General features: G+C 59.0%; 1 protein-coding gene across 3 annotated transcripts; it reads left to right on the plus strand.

Annotated features, from left to right (window-relative positions):
* The first annotated feature begins 8,114 nt into the window (after positions 1 to 8,114).
* Positions 8,115 to 21,223, plus strand: LOC118691325 (adhesion G-protein coupled receptor G1-like). 3 transcript variants are annotated; one of them, XM_036390479.2, is made up of 14 exons: positions 8,115 to 8,240; positions 13,514 to 13,599; positions 14,510 to 14,935; positions 15,404 to 15,527; positions 15,605 to 15,755; positions 15,839 to 15,967; positions 16,184 to 16,300; positions 16,857 to 16,902; positions 17,252 to 17,352; positions 17,439 to 17,554; positions 18,528 to 18,802; positions 19,399 to 19,510; positions 19,758 to 20,026; positions 20,587 to 21,223. In XM_036390479.2, exons 2-14 carry the CDS (start codon positions 13,560 to 13,562, stop codon positions 20,691 to 20,693), a joined length of 2,013 nt encoding a protein of 670 aa, XP_036246372.1. In that variant the 5' UTR covers positions 8,115 to 8,240; positions 13,514 to 13,559; the 3' UTR covers positions 20,694 to 21,223. The 3 variants fall into 3 exon arrangements, with proteins under 3 accessions (XP_036246372.1, XP_036246374.1, XP_036246373.1); XM_036390481.2 differs by having other exon boundaries at positions 8,116 to 8,240; positions 15,608 to 15,755; XM_036390480.2 differs by lacking the exon at positions 8,115 to 8,240 and adding an exon at positions 10,739 to 11,172.
* Positions 21,224 to 21,590: the final 367 nt, after the last annotated feature.

Consider the following 21,590-nt stretch of genomic DNA (forward strand, 5'->3'; position numbering starts at 1 on the left):
ATTCGCATGATGTCATCTGCATGAGGTCATCTGATGACATCATCATCATCTGCGAGCCTCCAGAACCATCCCTGATGCTGGGGTTGGGGTACTCGGCTGCACCCCAGCAGCTCCAGCGAGGGCTGCAGCCCGGATCCGGCGCCAGCAAGGCAGGAACAGCTCCGGAAGGAGAGCCCGGAGCTGCGGGACTGGCGTGGCAGCAGGACGTGTGTCCCGGCAGCTGGATGTGCTCTGCGATGATGCCGCAACAAAGGGCCGCTGCTGAGTGTCCCCATCCCGGCATGGAGCTCACATCCCGCCCTGGATCTCACACCCGGTGCGGCCGGGCAGGCAAACCGCCCCAGGAAACCTCAATGGGAGGCTGCTGCGCGTCCTAATGGGATAAGTACAGGGTCCAGCCGCGGCTGCCCACAGCCCCGGCAGGTTTCTGGGACGGTGCAGCCCAGACCTGCTACCAAATCCGGCTGGGCTGGGAGAGCCGGTGCTGGAGCAGCGGGAGCAGAGACCGATAGCAGTTGGGATTTGCATGGGAGAAAGAACTAAATTGTCCTGTGATATTTGCTGAAATGGTGAAGTTTTGCTAAAACTCAGCAGCAAGCCCAGGCCCGTGCTCTCTGGGCTGCTCCTGGAGGAATCCCAGGCATTGGCAGAACCCGGCACAAGCAGCGCCCACGGGAGCACAGACGGTGCCGAGGCACCCACGCAAAACCCACGGAACGCATGCCGGGAACCGGCAACCATGCAGCACCCACGGGGGGCACGAGTGGACCCAGGGCAGCCCTGAACATCCACGGGGAACACGAGTGGAGCACGAACACCCATGGGACACCCGCGGGAAGCACGCGTGGGTCATGGACACCCCGGAACAGCCGCGGGAATCACGCGTGGGTCACCGGCACGGGCGGATCGCGCCCCCTCCCCGGGGCTCCCGGCGGGGCCGCCCCCGCGCCTCCGCATTGGCGCCGGGCTCCGTCACTCACCGGCCGCGGCCCGGGCGGCGGGAGCCCCGCATTCCTCCGCTCCGCCGGAATTCCCCCCGCTCCGGCCGGGAGGCACCGCTCGGCCCGGCCCCGCCCGGTTCGCCACGGCCCCGCCCGCCCCACCGCGGCCCGGCCCGGCCCGGCGCGGCCCCTCCCCCAACAAAGTTTCTCCCAAGTTTCCCGGTGCCGCCGCCCGCCCGCCGGCCCGGCCCAGCCCAGCCCGGCCCAGCCCAGCCCGACCCGACCCAGTCCGGCCCGGCCCGGTCGCTCACCCGGCGGTGGCGGCGGCGGCGGTGCGGGCGGCCCGCGCGGGCCGGGGCGCTGCGGCCGAGTCTCCTCCTCCTCCTCCTCCTCGCCCTCCTCCTCCTCCCCTCGCCGCCGCTCCCGCCCCCCGCCCGCGCCCGGGGGCCGGTCCGGGCCGCGCTGCGTGTCCTGCCCCGTGGCACGGGCGGGGCGGCCGCACGCGTGGGGCTCCGGCGCTCGGAGGCTGCGGGCAGCCCTGCCCAGCGTGCCGGGCCCGGGGGCTCGGACAGCGAGCGCTCCCAAGGCTGGGGACCCTGCCCCTGGCTGCTGCTGGGCTGCGCACACGTGTCTGCCCCGGGGACGCGCTGGGGGACGCGGGGCACCCCGGATGAGCGGTGGCCGCGTGGTGTCTGCATCCCCACACACACACCCGTGCTGGCTCCCTCCTGGCCCAGCGGCAAAAACCCCAACCACCATTTTGCCGCTGTCTCGTTCCCTTTGCTGGATGCCTTTCAGACAAAAAATTGGGTTTGTGTTCCGCGGGACGTGGAATCGATGCCATGGGACACCAGCAACTTTTTCTCCTCCAGGATCGAGCGAGGCAGGGGAAACCAAATCAAATTAAAGCAAAACTTCTTTCCAAGATCGGATTTTTTTTTTTTCCAGCTGGAAACAACCCCAAAAAGCTGGAGGCGAGGCATGCTTTCCTCTCCTACGCCCCTATCCCAGCGTCTTGTGCCAGGGGAGCCGGCGCCGTCTCTTGCAGCCGGTGAAGCGATTTTGCAGGCGGCTTGGCCAGAGCTGCGGGCGCGTGGTTGCGGCTTTAACCCGCTCCCGGCGCTAAAACCGGCAAAGTTTTATCCAAGCGTGTCTTTACTGTTTGCTCGGACATGCGTGGCTTGGTGACACCAGCAGGCTCGAGGATGCATTGCAGCATCCTGGGATTTGTGGGGCTTACCCTTGCAAAAATCAAACCTCCTTGATCTGGGGTGTGTCACCAAAAGATGTGGCCAGTGACCCACGTCTGTGGTCCAAGCATCACCGTCCTGATGCCCTTCTCCTCTAGTTCTGGGTTTCCACCCTGGCCAAGGCCAGCAGGTCCCTTAAATCTGTTCCCAAAGGGCCCCCATTTGGGATAGGTCAGACTGAAGCAGAGAATTGCCCTAAGTCATGAACTGAGAGCTAGAAATGTGACACGAGTGGATGCAGGTGCTGGGCAAGCACAGCGTGGCACTGCTGCCCCACAATGAGCACTGCTGTGGCTGAGTCACCCCTGCTCCCTGCAACTCTGCTCATGGCCACATCCCTGCAGCTGGACCCAGCAGCCAAGATGAAGCACAAGATGAAGCCTTTTGGGGCAAACCTAACAATTTTGGGTAAAAAAAAAGACCTTTGTTCCCTCAGCTAGGCCAGCTGGCATTGCTGGAGGGCTGTGCTGTGGCCACTGGGGGTGTCATGGAGTGTTGTGGCTCCATCCTGGCAATAGCATCCACTGTGCTATCACAGGATCAGACTATCTTGAGTTCAAAGGGACACATAAGAAACACTGAGGCCAACTCCCTGCCCCTTGCAGGACAACCTGAAAGCAAACCATGTTTGCTAAGAACATCATCCAGACACTCCTTAACTCTGCCAGGCTTGATGCCATGACCTCTTCTCTGGGGAGCCTGTCCCTGTATCTGACCACCTTCTCAGTGAAAAGCCTTTTCCTAATGCCCAAACTCAACTTCCCCTGCAGCAACTTCATTCCACCTCCTGTGTCCTTTCACAGAGAGTGGAGATCAGCACCATGTGCACCCCAGGAACCCCCGGCACACCACATTTCCCAGGCAGGCTGGGCACAGCACAGACAGCAGACACAGCGAGGGTGCCAGGCACAGCTTGCCCCGCGGGACAGTTTGAGCACCCTGACACTCTGGGCACAGCCCTGGGGCTAAAAGCTGAATCTCTGGGTGGTGGGAGCTGCTGCTGAGGGGCTGCAGCTTGGGGTGCTGTGTGTCCTGGGGACCGCGGGGCTGCCCCCCTGCCCGTGGTGTCTCTGTTAGCGACCCGCAGTGGCCGCTGCTTCTCTTTAGCAGCGCGTTTGCATTGCCCGTGTGGGTCCCCTCCGCTGCCGGCTGAGCCGGGCGCCTCTGGCCGGGCTCTGCTCCGCTCGGACACCCGCCGGGTGGTTGGTGCAGGTCCCACTAGATGGCACAAGGATCGCAGGAATGGTCCCACATCGGGAATGTGCAGGCGCAGGGACGGCCGGTGGCGATGAGCGGTGCCGAAATGTGCCCTGACAAATGGTAGGGGACCTCTGAGCCCCCTTGAGGAGCTGCCACTGCGCGTCTCACGAGGCACGGTGAAAAGCGGGAGATCTCCGCTTACATCCCCCAGGTCCGCTCGGTGCCAGCACGGCTGCAGGCTGGCAGGAGGGGCTGTACGGCCGTGGCATCACAAAACCACCCCGAGCCTGGGTTTTCAGCCACGACAGCATCACACCAGACGCCCTCCCTCTCGCCCCAAATCCAGCGCAGGGGTGGAGGCCACCCGCAGCCCTGGGGCGGCGGGAAAATGGGTGAGCAGGGCTTTGTCTTGGCATCGGGCAGACGAGTTTGGGTGGAGGAGAGGATGGCAAGTGAGTAAGTGAGCTGATACTCGGCTTTCCTCCCGCTCTCACTGAGGAAGGCAGAGCCAAGCAGAGCTCCTCAAGATGACCAAACACTTTCGGGAGGAGTTGAAGCAATCCAGCCTGTGGAAATAAGTAGCCAGGACAAATTGCAGGGACAAAATCCATCAGCTGGGGGCAGCGAGTCGGTCCTGAGCCCATGGTGCATTCGCATAGACCAGACATCACCTGGAAATGTTACCGGGATTTTTCCTCTCCTGATGACTGAGGTTTGGAGCTGGACATCCCGCTCTGCCTGCTGGAATGCAGACCAGCATCGCAACATGGCAAATCCGCCTGTGGCGACATCAGGGTCCCCACAGCCCCCACGCTTGTCCCTGCAGGGTGAACCAGGGAGGTGCCATGAGCCGGTGTGCCCGTTTCTGGCAGGGGACAGAGCCCCACCGGACACGCTGCCCCTCTCTGCCGAGTGACATTTCCCTTTCTGGCTCCTTCCCGCTTCTGGACAGCGAAGGAAGCCTCTGGCTGTTGTTCTTTGTTCCGGGCACAAAGGGCAGCCAGCGCCGCCGCGTTCCCGTCAGTGCCCCCGTCCCGCCGGGGCTCTGCGTCCCCTCCCCGCTGCCCGCCGGGCCCCGCGCTGCCCCCGCTCGCACGGGATGAGCTGTGCATGGCTCACCGCTCCGGCGGTGACTTCAGCTATTCACTGAGAGCCTGCGGCTTTGGGGAGGTGCCAAGCGCCCGACTTTCCCCCATGAGCCCCATCGCGGGAGAGTCACATCCCAGCGCTTTCCGTGCCCGTTCTCCCCATCTCCAGATTTGGGGGTTTGTGCTGTGAGTCACTCTGGCTGCCGTGCGTCCACCTTGCTCCGGTATCCGGTGGTGCTTGGAAAACAATCGCTCGGTGATTGCCTCCTGGCAGCGGGAACAGCATCCCTGGGAGGTCCCCAGGGAACTAAACCTTCTGGGGACTGGTGGGACACGCTGGCTCTTGGGCAGCTGAGCCCACTGCCGGTCACCCTCTTCCCAGCCTGCCACACCAGGAGCAGGTTGGAGCACTCCCCAGGGAGCAGGGGTTGGGATTGAGCCTCCCATCCCCCCAGTGCCACGGTGCCAGGGCTGGCTCCATCCAGCACCTGGGCATGGGCAGGAGGGGGCCTGGCCCCTATGACCTTCTCGAGGAGAAATGGTGCCATTTCCCTTTCTGGGCACCTTGCCTGGCAGGAGCCAGGGCTGGGCTGCTGGAGGGGCTGTGCCATCCCTTTCCCCCAGGAGAGGAGGGTTGGTGGAACCAAGGTGCCTTCAGGCTTCAGAGCCAGCCTTGGCTCCAGGAGCAAAGCTGTGGAATTATAGCAAATGCCACAGATTTTGGGGAAACAGGCAGCCAGGAAAAACAGTAAATCCACGTGGGAAATGGAAGGTTTGGAGAAGACCTTGGGTCCATTTTGGGATCTGCTTTTGGGACTTGTCTGCTGGGGAGCTGATGAGCCCAGTTACTGCATCCCATGGGAGCATCCTCACCCGATGCTCGTGCAGACACACGCGGGGACCAATTTCCCCCAGACTTTCTGACATCACCCGGAGTTTATTTGCAAAGCCGAACCTAAACAAATAATCCGGTTTATTGCTGTGCCTACAGGTTCGGTTTTACTGCCCTGGCACCTGTTGTGTCGCTGTTTTCGTTGAAGGAGAAATCCCGACGTGGGGTGGGGCGGACCCACCTCCTCACCGGATGTTTTTCCAGGAGGAAGGCTCAGGAGGTGGAGCAGCAGCGAGGGGGGAACACGAGCACCCACAGCCGCTCAAAGGTAGCTGAGACACTCCCCTAGAGACTCCCCAGGCTGCTCTGGCATTGCTCACCAGATTTGGATGAGAGATCTAGAGGCATCCCCTCCCACCAGCCCCTTTCTGCTTCCTCATCCTCATCCTCCTCCATCCACCGGAGCTGGGCTGAGCCCTGGTTATGGTGGCATTTTGCTGGCAGCACCCGAGAGGTTTTGGGGGTGTCTGGGCACCCTGGCATTGCTGGGCACAGCTCTCGGCTGCAGACGGCGCCAGGGCTCCCCTGCCCACGCTTGTCTCCCTTGTTTGGCAGCAGCCCCGGTGCGGCGTGCCCTCTCCTGCCGGAGTCTGCCCATCCCCTCGCCCCGCCGCCGCGATCTGCTGATCCCTCCCTCCCGCCGCCGCAGCCTTGAGGAGCTTTCAGCAACATTTAGGGCTTTTAGAGGATTTTGGAAGTCTTAGCGTTCTTTTGGAGCTTTTAGAGCTTTTAGGAAATTGAAGGGGGTTTGGGAACTTTTGGGGCTTTTAGGAACTTTTAAGAGGTTTGGAAACTCTTAGGGCTTTTAGTGATTTTTAGGGCTTTTAGGAACTTCAAGGATATTCAGGAACTTTTTGGGTTTATGGGGGTTTAGGGCATTTAGGATCTTGTAGGGTTTTTGGGACATTTTATGGCTTTAGGAGCTTTCAGGGCTTTCAGGATCTTTTAGGACTTTCAGGAACTTTAAGCATATTTAGGCGCTTTAATGGATTTAGGAGTTCTTAGGACTCTTAAGAAGTTGTAGGGCTTTCATAGGAATTCCCCAGTTGAAGCAATAAACCCTTATCAGGCCGAGTACAAGGGCAAATGTCCCTTCCAAGAGACAACACAAGGATTTCCTCCCTCTTCGTGCTCAGGCAGAGTCTTTGAAGGTCTGTCGACTCGGAGATAATCCCGACAACACCAGCAAGTGCAGGCGTTGACCTAAAAATAACTTCTGATAACATCGGATGCAGACAAAAGACTCTTTGTTCCACGAGCAGCAGCAAAAAGAATTCTTTCCTCGCTGGTCCGAGGGGTCTGCACCTAATTCCCCTCTCCAGGAGAGCCTGATCCTGGGTTTAGCAGGGCTATTCCCGGGAGGTGGATTTATGGCGTTTTCCCAAGGAGCCGGTCGGGATGACCGCAGTGGGAGGGAGGTTTGGCTCCCCGCGATGCTCCCTCGGCTCTGGCTGCTCCGAGCAGTGCGTTTGAGAGCTCGCCCAGCTCCCCGAGGCGTGGGGACGGCCGGACTTCAAAGGCAGCTCTGTTAGCCATGGTCCGGCCGCTTTAGCCACGGTCCGGCCATGTGAGCTGCTTCCCATGGGAGCCTTGTCCCGTGGCAGCCGGGGAAACTGAGGCTTGGAGCTGGAAATTAACCCAGTGGGGTGATGTAAACTGCTGGATGCTCCCTGCTGCAGGGATCCCAAAGCAGCCATGGCACCTGCGCTGGCACAATCCTCGTGGATCAAGGTCCATCACCTTCCCGGCTGCAGAGGGAAGTTGTTCGCGCCCTTCCCCCTGCAGAAAGAAAAGTCTCATTCAAGCCATTGAAAATATCTGCAAGAGCAACTATTTACCCAAGGCACTTCTCCCGCCCTGCTCCCTCCTCTCCCTGGTCTGGGCTTTCTCCAGCCCGGCTGTTTCCCGCGGCACACACAAAGGGCTGGGTGCAGGCGCTGCAGGAGCAGCTTTACCCGCTCCAACAGCGCTGCCTGCAGCCCCGGGGTGCCCATCTCCACCATCTCCAGCCCTGGGGTGGGTGCTGAGGGCGCTGTGGTCGCGTCCAGGCTCTACACCCCACACCCCATCCCACCTGCTCCAGGGGAGCGCTGTGCGTCCCTCTCCTCCCTGTCCTGGGATCTGGGCTCCCTGCCCTGCTCCTTTCCTCCCTCACACCCTGCTCCAGGGGAGCGGGACAGGGGTCACCGGGACACTCCGTCCCGGCTGCTTTCCCATTAATTGTTATTTTTTAATCCCGTTGGCAGTCAGGCGTGCAGCCTGCTGGCTCCGCCGCTGGACGCCCGCCAGCCCGCAGCTGAAGGGCGGCGGGACGCGGCACGCCCGGCTGTCCCCAGCCGAGCTCCCCAGCCCACGGAGGTGCCGGGGCCGGTACCGGCCCGGGGGGGCCGCAGCCCCCGGTGCTGCCGGCCCGGGGCTCTCTGGGCAGGTGCCGTGACCGGGGGCGGCGATCTCGGGGGGTCTCGCCGGGGAACGGGCTGGGGCCGCCGGTCCCGGGATACCGCTCTGAGCCGAGCCGGGCTGGAGGCGCTGCGGGCCGCGCCGAGCCGAACCGAACCGGGCCGAGCAGAAGCGGGCAGGTGCCGTGCCGGACGGCGGCGACCCCGCAGCGATCCCGGGGGCTCTCGGAGGGGTCGGTGAGGGGGGAGCGGTGCCGGTACCGCCCCGCTGAGTCACCGGCCGCGAGGGGACGGGGCGGGGCACGGCTCCCGGGGCACCGCGCTGAGCAGCCGCGCTCAGAGGTGCGCGGGGCAGCGGGGCCGAGCCGCGCCGAGCCGTGCTAGCCCAGCTGAGCGGAGCCGGGCCGAGCCGGGCGGTGCCGGGCCGGGCCGAGCCGAGCCGAGCCGAGCCGAGCCCGCACTGACTCCAGGTATGGAAGCAACGGGGAGCGGTTGAGCCGGGACGGGGGAGGATCGCGGAGCCCGGTGCCCCCCGTGGGAGTCCCAGAGGCCGCGCTGAGGGGCGTTTGCCCGGTACCGGGAGCAGAGGGGATGCTGCGGGCGCGGGCAGAGCGGCGGGACGGGAGTGAATGGGGTGCGGGGGCTCCGTGCGGACGGCGGCACCGGCAGCGCCCCGGCTTGCTCGGGCAGGGAGCAGCCTGGCTGGATGGATGGAGCGGAGGGGTCTCTCTGGGGGCTGAGCGGCACCCCGCTCCGGGTGCGGGGGCGCAGCGCTGGGGGTGATGCGTGCGGCTGGGCAGCGCCCGGGGACTCTGCTGGTGGCCGTGGTGCCAGTGATCTGCGAAACCAACCTTCATCCCTGCGCCGTGGGCTCGCACTCGCCTGCCCCGCAGCCAGGCTGGATTCCTGGGCCGTGAAGCCGCAAAAGCCCCGGAGCTGCCGGGACCGGCGCTGCTGCCAGCGGCAGAGCTGAGCTCCTCGAAGCCCCGGCCGGTGTGTGGCCATTGCTTCCCACTTTCTGGGAACCACCAGCACACCTCATTCCTTCCTCTCCTCCCTCCCGGCGGAGGGTGCAGCATCCCGTGGGATCGCCGGCATGTCTCGACAGGGTGATCTCCCTTCCCTAAAATGCCTTTTGGGGGGATTCCTCCTGCAACATCCCAGTTTGTTCGTGCCGGTCCTGGCATGTCTCTGTGGGATACGGGATGTAGGATGCTTGGGGTGGTCTCTACCCACTGTCTGTGCTGCCCCTCCAGAGAGACCAGCACAGCTCAGTGAGACCAGCTGGAGAATTGAAATGAAGTCTCCTGGAATAACCTCCTGGCAGCAAGTCCGAGTGGCTGTTGTGGAGGGAAGGCAGCCAAAGCTCATTTCATGGTCTGAGGGCTGCAGTAACCCCCCAGCCCCCATCCCCACCCCCCCACAAGCTCCCCCACCATCAGGGAGCCAGGAGTGTTGCAGAGATGGGGAGGGGGCAAATCCTTTGAGCCTGGGACTGCAGCCACAGTGGGGTTTGCCGTGTCCCTTGCTGGGTTCACAGCTCCTACGTGAATTAAGCCAAGGCCTGAAAATGCTGCATACTTGGTTGCAGTCCAGCTCTTAATCCTGCGGCCTGGGGGCTGCTATTTGCAGAGGAACAGGTTTGGAGCAACTGTGTGTTGGCTGAAGGGGGATCCCTGGGGCTGGCCATCCCTGCACCTTGCGGTGGCACCCGTGGGTGCAGGGGCAGAGCTCTGTGGTTCACAGGCAGCAGGATGGGTCGCTCCCAGCGTGCCAATGTCTGCACGGGACCAGCTGGGCTCAGCCTGCTGGCGCCTGCTTTTCAGGAGCTCTTGGACTCACCAGCTCCTTTCCCATCAGCTCACCCGACAGCTGGGCTTTGGCAGGAATCTGGGAGGCCCACAGTCTGTCACCTGGCTCATTGGGTGCTGCAGGCTTTGCCCTCACTTAGGCTCCAGCACCTTGCTTTCCATGCCAAATACTTGGGAACCTGATTTGGGGTGGTCCTGAGCTACTTTGCACTTCCCTTGCCTGGCACCTGCAGCAGAGGCAGGCCATGAGGACCTTGCTCATGGGAAGACCCGGGAGTGGACCGAGTGTTTTGGAGCCATTTGAAACCCAAGGAGTGGACAGGGTGTTTTGGGAGCCATTTGAAACCCAATGGAGTGATTTGGAAGGGGGATGTGCAGGAGGAGAAATGGAGCTGCTCTCAGAGAAGACTGTGTGGTGGCAGCGTGTGGCAGGGACAACTGTCTGTATCCCTGTGGCCAGAGATGTCCTTGCACTGTGTTGTAACCGTGTCACGTCAGCCTCAGCCCAGCGTAGGTGTACCTGGTCCTTTGCAGAGTGTGTGTGGCTGCTGCTGGAGCCACAAGGCTTCATGTGTGGCTGAGCTAGGTGCCGTGTTGCCCTGGCACTGGAGGAAGTGCTGGGTTAGTTGACTGTGGTACTTCTGTTTGTGGTGTTTTTTAGGAAATGGAAATTTTTAAAAAAGTTTTGAATGTCAAGACCCAGCTCTAAGCAAATGCTGCGTCCCAGGAGCTGCAGGCACTGGCAGGCGCCTGTGCCAGCCTCCCCTTGGTTCTCCCCACCTTTGTGTGGAGGGATGCCAGCCTTTGTGGGAAGGGATGGCTGCCAGTGGCTGGCAAAGAGCAGATCTGGCAGGGAGCTGTGCCGTTCCCGTGGGAATCACCAGCAGATCTGGTTTCATCCTCTTGGCAAGGCTCATCTGGAAGGTGCTGGGTGCTCTGTGCAGTGCCATGGCCCGGGAAAAGCCGAAGCACCCCAAGGCACAGCTTGGCAGTGCCAGGCTGCTGGCACAGTGCAGCTGCCCCTTGACTCCCTGGGCATCAGCCAAGCCCACCAGTGCTGGGAATCGCATGCCAACGCCATGAATAACGTGAGGCTGGCCCTGGGCACGCACCACCGGCCAAGGACAAGGGCACTTTGTGAAGCACTCAGACACTGACGCTGGGGCATCCCTTTGCAGGGGGACCCCCATGGGGTGCTCACGTCCTGTACAGCTCCAGAGCCAGGGCACATTGTTTTTGGTCCCTACAATGAAGGGCTGGTTGTCCAAAGCTGTTTTGCATCTCCAGGAACCTGTCGTGGCTTGCCTCTCTGTGCCAGTTTCCTCATCATGCTGCTGAGTGCCTGAGTAACCACTGTGGTGACGAGTTCAGACTCACTCACACCTCGAGGAACAGAGTGTCACTTTCCTAACGGAGCTGGAAGGAAAACAGATAAAAGCTCCTGGATCTCCCTGCATCCTCTGTTTGTTTGAGTCATCAGAGCTGGGAGTAACATCTTCCCTTCTCCTTGGGAAAAACGTCATGTCCAGAAGCCACGTGCCACCTCCAAAAGCTTAAATGCCTGCTGCCAAGTCACCCAGAAGGCAGTAAGGTTGTAGTAAACACCTTTGTTTGTGGGGTTTTAAGTCTTTTCCCCCTGCTCTCCATTCACCTGAGGTTTAGAGACCTCAGTATGATGCTTTGGCTTTTCTTCCCAAGGCCAGTACCTTTATGGTGATGGGAGGATAAGAACTGGTGCCCAGGAATAAGCCTCCCTCTCTGCTGATAAGGGAGCCTGCTCCAAGCTGTGCAGCCCTGGCAGAGTGTCTGCCACCTCTTTGTATGTGATCTGGTTGATTTTGACACCAAGCCAGGAATTTTTCCCCACTGCCATCCGGGCATGGGAAGATGACGAGGCAGGATTCAGCCCTGACGAGAACCCAGCACATCCTGCTCCCTTTGCTGTGCTTGTTGCCAGTGTGGATGGAGGCCCTGGTTTCTCACAGTGAAACCATTTTCAGGGGATTTTCTCTTGCTATTGTTCAGCTCAGGAAGCGGCAATCAGGGTCGGGCCAGCAGGAGCACACAGGGCTCGGAGGGGAAATACCGAAATACCGGCTCCCCCACCCTGCTTCCCACAGGGATTTCTGGTCCCAGCTGAGTAACACTGAAAGGGGCTGATCCTCTCCTCCAACCTTCCCAATTAAACCTTAAAGATGTCAGCACAGTGGGGTGGGCTGAGGCCTCATTAGCATTCAGTATTCCCCATCCAGCGGCGATGCTTTATTGGCCTGCCAGCTCTGTGCTGCCTCAACATGGTTGAAGCTCCATTGCTTTTAAGTGCTCCAGGTGTTTTCCATTACCCACAGCATTTTGCCACCCCAGGTCCATGTTTTTTGGATATATAGGTGAGATTCCTAAGTGTGTGGCAAGGCACTGGGGTGCCAGCCCCATCCAAATCCATTTACTCCTGCCAAGTCACGCCTGTGCAAAACCCTCCCAGCTCACACTGGGAGACCTCGTTAGTGTCACTTAGCTACAGCCACGGCAGCAGGTTAATTAACAACCCGAAGCCCCCGTCCGCTGATGATAAATTGCCACAAGAAACAGGGGGGGAAGGATGTGGAGTGGGCTGTACACCTGTGCAGGATCTGTGCTTGCTGGAGAAACTTCCAGAAAAGCCTGTGCTGGTGGGAGAAATCTGCTAATGAGTTATTGAGCATCTGATGACCCTTGAGCATCTGGGAGAGCTGTGAGCCTTTGCAGGTGATGCTGGTTGGTGCAAACAAAACAGTTTTGACAGCTTGGTAGGTTTTTGGGGGGTGTTTGAGAGCAGCGCAGGAGTGGGTACAGCAGTGGCCAAGGGTGCTGGCTTCACTTTGGGCATTGACAAGTGCTGGGCTGGGCCAGCAGCTCTGACAGCTCCACCAATGCTGTCCCACCCTGAGGGGCTTCTGCAGGGTACAGACCCTGGCGGGGTGTGTCCCATGGTTGCAGTGACAGCAGGGTGAGGAGGAGGCCACGTTTGGTGCATCCCAGCAGAGCTGGAGGTGCAGTCTGTGGCCTGGGGCAGGCGGAAAGCACAATGAAAAAAGCTGTATGTGTGTAGGCAGTGGCTGGGTGAGTGCAGGGGTGTGGGAGCACTTGAGGGTGCTCAGTGCTGGCCTGGGCGGAGGTCACAGAAGCTCTTCCACGTGCAAAGATAAAGAAAAGGGTGGTGGAGCAGGGTGGCAGATGAAAGGATGGGCAAAGGGGCTGTGCAGGATGTGGCCCAGCTGGTTGTGAGCAGCAGATTTGGGCAGCCATGGCTGCTGTGCTGGCATTGCCAGGATGTGCCTGGGAGAGCCTGTTTCTGCAGGCTGAAACGATGGGGTGGTTTGCAATGTGCCCAGCTCCTCAGCTAATCTGCAGGAGCTGAAAACATACAAGAAAATAATTTCAGGGCTGGAAAATTAGGAAACCACAGTTTCCTTCTGTTCCTATCACTTATGATAACAAGTCAGGGTGTTCACTGAGATGTGGAGCTGAGAGCGGAAGAGGGGAGGGACCCCTCCTGTGTGGATTCTTGGGTTGGAGTGCTGGGGCACCCTGGGACCCCTCCTGTGTGGATTCTTGGGTTGGAGTGCTGGGGCACCCTGGGACCCCTCCTGTGCGGATTCTTGGGTTGGAGTGCTGGGGCACCCTGGGACCCCTCCTGTGTGGATTCTTGGGTTGGAGTGCTGGGGCACCCTCTCCATGCTCAGAGCTCAGGGGCTCCCAGCCTCTGCCTTCCTTCCAGCCCACAGCCAGCTTGGATGCCCAGTGCTCCTGGCTCCTCTGGAGGCACAGGCAAAGGGAGCTGGCTGTGACACCAGCTGGTGTCCCACCTGCACAGCCTTTGCTCTCATCCCTGCCCTCATGGCATGGGGGATGCTCAAATACTCATGTGGTCCCTTCCCTTTGTACCCTTTCAGGCTCTGCTGTCACCTTGAAGGCCAAGCCAAGGTAGAGCTGCCCAGGATGAAGGTCCTCTTCCTGCTCCTTCTCTCCCTCCTCCAAGGTAGACTGTCCTGCCTTGGGATGGTGGGCTGGGTTTGGGCTGCTGGGAGTAACTGGCAGCCCCAAAACATTGGCTGAGGGGCACCATGAGATGTGTGCAACCAAAGCTTCCACAGAAGTAAAACATCTCCTGGGACGATGTGCTCTGGTGGGTCTCTTGGGCAGAATGTGTCCTTTCCAGGGAGAGGAGGTGGCCTCCATCCCTCCCTCCATCCATCCCTCCATCCATCCCTCCATCCATCCCTCCATCCATCCCTCCATCCATCCATCCATCCATCCATCCATCCATCCATCCATCCATCCATCCATCCATCCATCCATCCATCCATCCATCCATCCATCCATCCCTCCCTCCATCCATCCATCCCTCCATCCATCCCTCCATCCCATCCATCCATCCATCCATCCATCCATCCATCCATCCATCCATCCCTCCATCCATCCCTCCATCCCTCCATCCCATCCATCCCTCCATCCCTCCATCCCATCCATCCCTCCATCCCTCCATCCCTCCATCCCTCCATCCCTCCATCCCATCCCATCCATCCATCCATCCCATCCATCCGTCCGTCCGTCCATCCATCCATCCATCCATCCATCCATCCCTCCCTCCCTCCCTCCCTCCAGGGAATGGACAGGTCTGCTGATGTGGGTGGTGGCACATGGGAGAGGGTGTCCCTGAAGGACAGGAGGTCCTGTTGCCCAAAGGGCCCTGTCAGCAGCGTGGGTGTGACACTGGGGACGTGGCTGGTGTCACTCAGCCTGCAGGACCATGGCCCTTTTAAGGGTTGGGATAACTGGGGTGGAGAGCCTGGTGTGCCACGTGTGACAGCTGCTGCAGGGCTGGGGTGCTTGCAGGGCTGGCTGTCCCTGCAGCTGATCTGCTGTCCCTGTGTGCCTGTACAACGCAGGGCTGGGAGCCAGTGGCCACAGGGAAGAGGATTTTCGCTTCTGTGGTGACCGGAACCAGACCCAGGAGAGCTCTGCCATCTTCCAGCACGGCCCTGCCACCATCTCCATCGAGAACACGGCCCAGGCTCTGATCATAAAAAGGCCCTTTTTGCCAAGCAGGAGAAACTCTTACTACAAGTACAGGTTGCCCCCCACCTTGGGCAGGTACCGCTTCTGCATCTTCTGGTTTGAGTCCAACAGGAGCCTGCAGCTGGTGTATGGGAAGCACAGCATCCCCCTGGGTGGGGACACATCCAGCAGCATCTCCTGGGGACAGGAGAGTCAGAAGACTGAAAGAACCAGAGCCAACATCTTCAACGTGTCCTATATCATAAAGGGTGGGAAGAACACCTCCCTGGATGCTAAAGCTGAATACTTCTTCCCTGGTAAATGCAATTTAATGTTATTTTAAGGAAATTGAAGGGTTGTTTTGTCCCCAGCCTGTTCCCTAGTCGTCATCAGAGCACTGATTGTTTCCCAGTGTGTGGTTTAGCCTGGTGTGAAGGGTGATTGAAGGGGATGTAGGTTTTCTTGAAGCAGCCCAAAGACAGGCCTGGTACCCAGCATCCCTAAAGGTGGAGATTTTCAAAATGCTGCCTAAAATCCCAGAAAATTAAGGTCTTTGCAGTGGTTTCTCAGGGTCCAGTCTCTACCATGAGGTCCCCATGGCCTCAGTGGGAGCTGAGTTCTGGTTGGCAGGAAAGCCCTGTAGCTTGGGGTCACTATCAGCTTTCCTGGCTCAGGATCACCTTGAAGCCCTCTGCTTTCTGTTCCCACCAGGGCTCTGCCAGTTATTTTGGGGCATCAGGAAGCCAATTGTGCCCATGCATTTAATGGCATTTCCATTCCTCCAGCCTCTCCAGAGAGCATGCCTGTGTGGGAGCAGGATGTGGAGGAGCAGCTCAGTGTCCTGGACAGCCTCATTGCCCAGCCCCTGGCAGCAGCCCCGGGGGCCAGGGAGCAGCAGAGGCTCCGGCGGTGAGTCCCGGCTCACCCCATTCCTGCTGCTGCCACGGCACCCCTGCTGCACCCAGCTCACTGTGCCCCTTGCCCAGCAGCAAACTCGGGGAGCTGGAGAAGATGCTGGCCAAGGTGGAGCTGGAAGGGCAGAACCAGACCTTTGGGGAGGCCACTGTGCACGCCACCGTCCTGAGGGTGCAGCCCAGCCCGGCTCCTCAGCCACTCACCTTTGCTCCCCTGAGAGAGGTGGGTCCTGCAAAGTCTGCCCTGGTGCTCTTGGCCCAGCATGCTCCCTCTACACCTCTTTCCTGATGAGTGTCCCTTTGCAGGAGAGTGGAGAGGTCCAGGGATTCACAGTGGACCTGCCAAGCAGCCTGTTCATGGTGGTGAAGGAGAGGGAGGAGGTGGTGGAGCACAGGGTGCTCGTCATGGACATCAACAGGCAGACCATGTTCCAGGTAATGCCCATGTGAATGGCAGGCTGGGTGTCCTGTGGTCCTGGGCTGCAGGGGTGCCCCCAGACCAGGGTGCTGCTGCTCACTGGGAGAAGATGCTTCAAAGATGAGCTAAAAGCTTGATGGGTAAAGTCACAGGACCTTCTTGGGCACCCTCCCCTACTTCTCACCTGGCTGCTCTCCCTTCCCACCCTGCCACTGCCTCCTCTTCTCCTACAGGATGAAAACAGCAGCCACGTGCTGGGTGACAAGGTGGTCAGCATCTCCCTGGTGGACACAGTGGTGGCCAACCTCTCCGAGCCAGTGGTGCTCACCTTCTTCCACGACCAGCTCCCGGTAGGTGGGGAACAGCCCCACAGAACCTGATCCCACCAGGAATGGAGGGGCAAGGAGGGCTCAGCCCCTGCTAGCTTAGGGTGGGCTCACAGTCCAGCAGGTCCTTGCCCATGGCCTGCTTGTGCAGGGTCTGCTGTGCTTCTGGGGCTGATCACAGTCATGGCTTGTCTGTGTGCGCTGGTGGTGGCACCGCCCTCCCCGCTCCAGGAGATGCCTCATGGCAGGTGTGTCACATCCAGCACTGTTATCAGGGCTGGGGCACACTGTGTCAGCAGGACCTTGGCTCATCACGGCTCTGCCAGGTGCCCGTTCAAAGCCGAACCCTTTGTTTGGAAAAGAGGATCTGGAAGGAGGCATCTGCTCCATCAGCTGTTAACAGAGTGGTCTCTGCCTGGAGCCCACTCCCATCGTAGGGGCAGTCTGGTTTATCCAAGTCATATTTTGTCTCCTGAGACCATCCCGTCTCCTGCCCCGTGCTGTCCCCTATCAGAAGTGCTGGGCAGGCAGCAAACCCACAGCTGCCTCCTGAGCAGGACCTGTGGTTTTGTCGTTGCAGAGGAACGTGACCCCATTGTGCGTGTTCTGGCAGGAGGACACCTCTGGTGAGTGCCCCCGGCAGTGAAGTCAGGCCCTTTTCCAAGGCACCACAGCCCCACCAACAGGGTGAAGGTTGCTCTGCACCTCCCTTCCTCACTCCATCTCCATAAGCCATCCCCACAGGGCTGATGTCAGGGTCCTTTCCCCTCCAGAGCTAACCTAAGGCTTTCCCCTTCCCTAGGGATGGGTTGCTGTGCCGAGGGGGCTGTTTGAATATGTGTGCTTGGCCTGGGGCAAGCTGGGACCCCCCACTCTTGTTCTCCCTCTTTCCATGGACACGTGGCCCTGAAGATCCTTTAGGCCATGGCAGATGTTCCTGCTGCTCAGCAGATGCTCTCCCTTTCTCTTGCACAGGCAGCTCTGGGAACTGGGACAGCTCTGGCTGTGCCACAGTGACAGGGAGCAGCCAGACAGAATGCAGGTGCAACCACCTCACCTACTTTGCTGTGCTCATGGTGGGTAGCACCTTCCCTCAGATCCCTCACTTCATTCCCAGTGGTGCTCTTCCTCACCATCTCTCATTCCTCCTCCTCTTCCTCAGGTTTCCTCTCCAGACATCACCTCTGTGCACAGGAATTACCTGAGTATCATAAGCTACGTTGGCTGCCTGATCTCAGCTTTGGCTTCCATTTGCACCATTTTCTTCCTCTACTTCAGGTACAGTCTGATGGTTCACCCCACACTCCCTGCTGTGTCCTGTCCCTGGCCATGAACCCCTGGGTGGGCACAAGCTCTCCAAGCAGTTGGTGGCCTGGATAGAAGCATCATGAAGGAGCCTTGTTTGAAGAAAGCAGAGTTCTCCTGTCCAGGGTCCACCCCCTCTGTCAGGTCTCCTGCAGGGTGCTCAGACACACCAGCTCTTTTCAAAGATTTTGGAAAATCTTCTTGATTGTTATGGATGCAGCAAGCAGAAGTATGCAAAGATCTTTTCAAGGACCTGGAGGAGAACATGAGTGTTTTGAACATGAGTGTTTTCTCCTGAGTCATGTTACTGATCCTAAGTGGATGATTCAGACCTGAAATCTTAGAATCATAAAATATAGAATGGTTTGGGTTGGAAGGCACTGAAAGATCATTCATTTCCAACTCCTCTGCCTCAGGCAGGGACACCTTCCACTACACCAGGTTGCTCAGAACTCCATCCAACCTGGCCTTGAACAATTCCAGGGATGGGGCAGCCACAACTTCTCTTGGCAACCTGTGCCAGGGCCTCACCATCCTCACAATTTCTTCAGAATATCTAAACTAAACCTGTCCTCAGACTGAAGCCATTCTCCCTTGTCCTGTCACTCCATGCCCTTGTTCAAAGTCCCTTTCCAGCTCTCTTTAGGCACTGGAAGGTGCTTTAAGGTCTGGAGCCTCCTCCAGGCTGCACAACCCAAACTCACTCAGCCTCCTCACAGGAAAATGCTTCAGTCCTCTGAGCATCTTCAATGCAGGGTCAGCTGCAGGGGCTGGATTTGGGATGGATGGTCTCTCAGTGGGGTTGGTGTCTCAGTTCCTGGCACTACCAAAGGGTCTCCTTGCTCTTCTGCTGGGGCAAAGTGCCCCATGAGGGCTGTGGGGTGCTGTGGGCACCACTGGTGCTGGCCAGGCAGGGTGGTGAGTCCTGCTCCCTTTGGTTCTGCAGAAGCAAACAGCGAGACCAGATCACGAGCATGCACATCCACATGAACCTGCTGGCTGCCATCTTCCTCCTGGACATCACCTTCCTCATCTCTGAGCACTTGGCTGCCAGCAGCAGCGAGGCCATCTGCACAGCTGGGGGGCTGTTTCTGCACTTCTCACTCCTGAGCTGCCTCACCTGGATGGGCATTGAGGGCTACAACCTCTACAGGCTTGTGATCGAAGTCTTCAACGCCTACCACGACCATTTCCTGCTCAAGCTCTGCCTGGTTGGCTGGGGTGAGCATGGGGGGGCAGAGACCCCCTGAGGGGCACTGGGGTGGGTCTTTCCCTTGGGATACAAGGCCTGGAGAGGGATGGAGACACAGCTGTGGGGAGCAGCTGTCTGTCAGGAGCCTTGGTGAGACTGGAAGGCTGAGAGCAGAAGCTGGTGCTAAAGCAAGGGTGGGTCATCCTGGGGGATCAGCCAGCAATGGAGACCTCAATGGAGAGCCACCACTTGGGATCTTTAAATAGTGATAGGATCCTTTCTTTCTGAAGGAGACATCCAGGACAGCCCAGGGCTGGATGCAGGAAGTGCCCATGCTTCTCTGCCATGCTCTGGGCTGGAGGTCATGGCAGGAAGATCTTGTGATCTTTATGGCCTAAAGATCCACATCCCTGGGAGGTCCCCAGGTGGGGTCAGCACAGCACCACTCCCTCCCAGGCTGGGGCTTATTCCAGGTGCCCCTGATGTGTGTTCCATCCCTGGTTTCCCTTTGGGAGGGAGGATGTTGGCTTGTGCTCTGTGCAGGGAGAAAGGGCCAGCAAGTCCTTCCAGAAGGTCCAAAGGCCAGGGAGTAGGGCAGCAACTTCCCTCTGCTCTTTCCACCCAGGGCTCCCTGTCTTCTGTGTGATGGTGATCCTCCTGGCAAGCTGGACCAACTACGGCCCCGTCTCCATTCCCATCTACGAATCCATTGATGGCAGAACCATCAATGCAACCATGTGAGTCACGGCACATGGGTTACCTGGTCTCTGGCCATAGGTAAAGTCAGCTGGCCAAACCTTCACCATGGCCTGGGCCTTTTCTGGGGTTTTGTGCCAGGGGATCCCCCTCCCTGTGGGCTCTGGGCTGGCTCCACAACTTCTGTGCTTCTCCCAGCCCCTCCTCGTGACCCCGTGGGTGGACACAGAGTAACTTAATATAATATATATAATAAAATAATAAATCTGCCCTTTCTCCTCCCTCCAGCTGCTGGATCACGAGCCCCCTGGTCCATAACTCCGTGAACCTGGGTTTCTTCAGCCTGGTGTTCCTCTTTAACTCGGTCATGCTGGGGGCCATGGTGCGGGAGATCCTCCGGCAGAACAAAAAGGGTCACAAGCTCAAGCATGTCCTGGCCCTCCTTGGGCTGAGCATCCTGCTGGGCATCCCCTGGGCGCTGATCTTCTTCTCCTTTACCTCTGGTGTGTTCTGCCTTGTCTCCCTCTACATCTTCACCATCATCAACTCCCTCCAAGGTGAGCCAGTGACTCTGGGCTCCTCTGAAGAGCAGCAGGATTTTCACGGGGTGTTGGTGGGGTGGTGATGGTGTGCAGGATGAGCTCTGGCAGCCTGGGTGTGGCTCACTCTCAACTGTGGTTTGTCCCTCAAGGGGGCTCACCCACGCTTCCTTGTGCCCGTGCTCACAGGGGTCTTAGGATGAGGGAAGAGACAAGGATCTGACTCCATGTTTCAGAAGGCTTGATTTATAATTTTATGATATGTATTATATTAAAACTATACTAAAAGAATAGAAGAAAGGATTTCATCAGAAGGCTAGCTAAGAATAGAAAAAGAAAGAATGATAACAAAAGCTTCTGTCCCGGACAGAGAGTCCAAGCCAGCTCACTATGATTGGCCATGAATTAGAAACAACTGCATGACACCAATCCCAGATGCACCTGTTGCATTCCACAGCAGCAGATAACCATTGTTTACATTTTGCTCCTGAGGCCTCTCAGCTTCTCAGGGGGAAAAAGTTCTAAGGAAAGGGTTTTTCATAAAAGATGTCTGTGACACTTCCTCTCCCCTCTGCCAGGTTTCCTCATCTTCCTCTGGTACTGGACCATGGTGCTGCAGGCGAGGAAGGCCCCTGACTCCCAGAGCAGCTCTGACAGTGCCAAGCTGCAGCCCAGCAGCAGCTGAGCCCCGCGGTGGCTGTGCCAGAGCTCCCCATGCCAAGCACGGCCACAAGAAGGAGCACACCATCTGCTTTGCTACTGCACCTGCCCTGTAGTGCCACAGGGAGCCCAGGGACCCACAGTGGGGCCAGCCACCCCCCCCTCTGCTGGCCCCCTCCCCAATTTTCTCATCCTGACTGGCTTGGCACCCTTGGGGCAGGAGGGAGGGAGGGAGGGAGGGATTCTTATTGGGCAGTGGGGGCTGTAAAAAGTGGAAGGGGCAGGGACAGGGTCCCCAGTGCCTTTGGATGTCCCCTCCCACATCCTGAGGCCAGGAGTGATGGGTGGGAAGGGCCCGGTTTTCGGCCCTGCTGATGGTCACCATGAGGGTCCTTCCCCAGAGAAGACAGAATGACTCTGCCCCTGCCACACTCTCAGGCAGCTGAAATGATCTATTTTTGTTGTTTTGTTTAATGTCTATTTTTGGGTGATGTAGGAGCTCAGTGAGCATGCCTGCACACCAGATCTGTGCCCATTAAAGCGGTTTTTCTCTGAGTGTGGCTCTCTGGGGTCTCTGCTGGGTGCGTTGGTGGGCTCTCCAATGGGATCCATCTCTCATCTGGGCTATCCCATTTCTGGGGCAGGACCCAGCATTTCACCCTGGAGGGTCCTGCTGAGGCTAGTGGCACTGATGATGGTGCTCCTGGCAGAGCACTGGCTGCCTGGTGCTGCTGGGGTTATGGAGGGAGGGATCACGGCTTGGGAATCTCCAGGGACTGCCACTCCCCAGCAGAAAGGGAGGACAGGGATCTGAAGAGGGAGACATCAAAGGATGGGAATCATCCCCTCAGTGCTTGTGGAGCCAGGCAGAATCTGGCTGTCCTGGCTGTGCCTCTTGCAAACACAGCACCACATTTCCCAT

The sequence above is a fragment of the Molothrus ater genome, chromosome 12 (assembly GCF_012460135.2).
Source record: "Molothrus ater isolate BHLD 08-10-18 breed brown headed cowbird chromosome 12, BPBGC_Mater_1.1, whole genome shotgun sequence".
NCBI classification, from domain to species: domain Eukaryota; kingdom Metazoa; phylum Chordata; class Aves; order Passeriformes; family Icteridae; genus Molothrus; species Molothrus ater.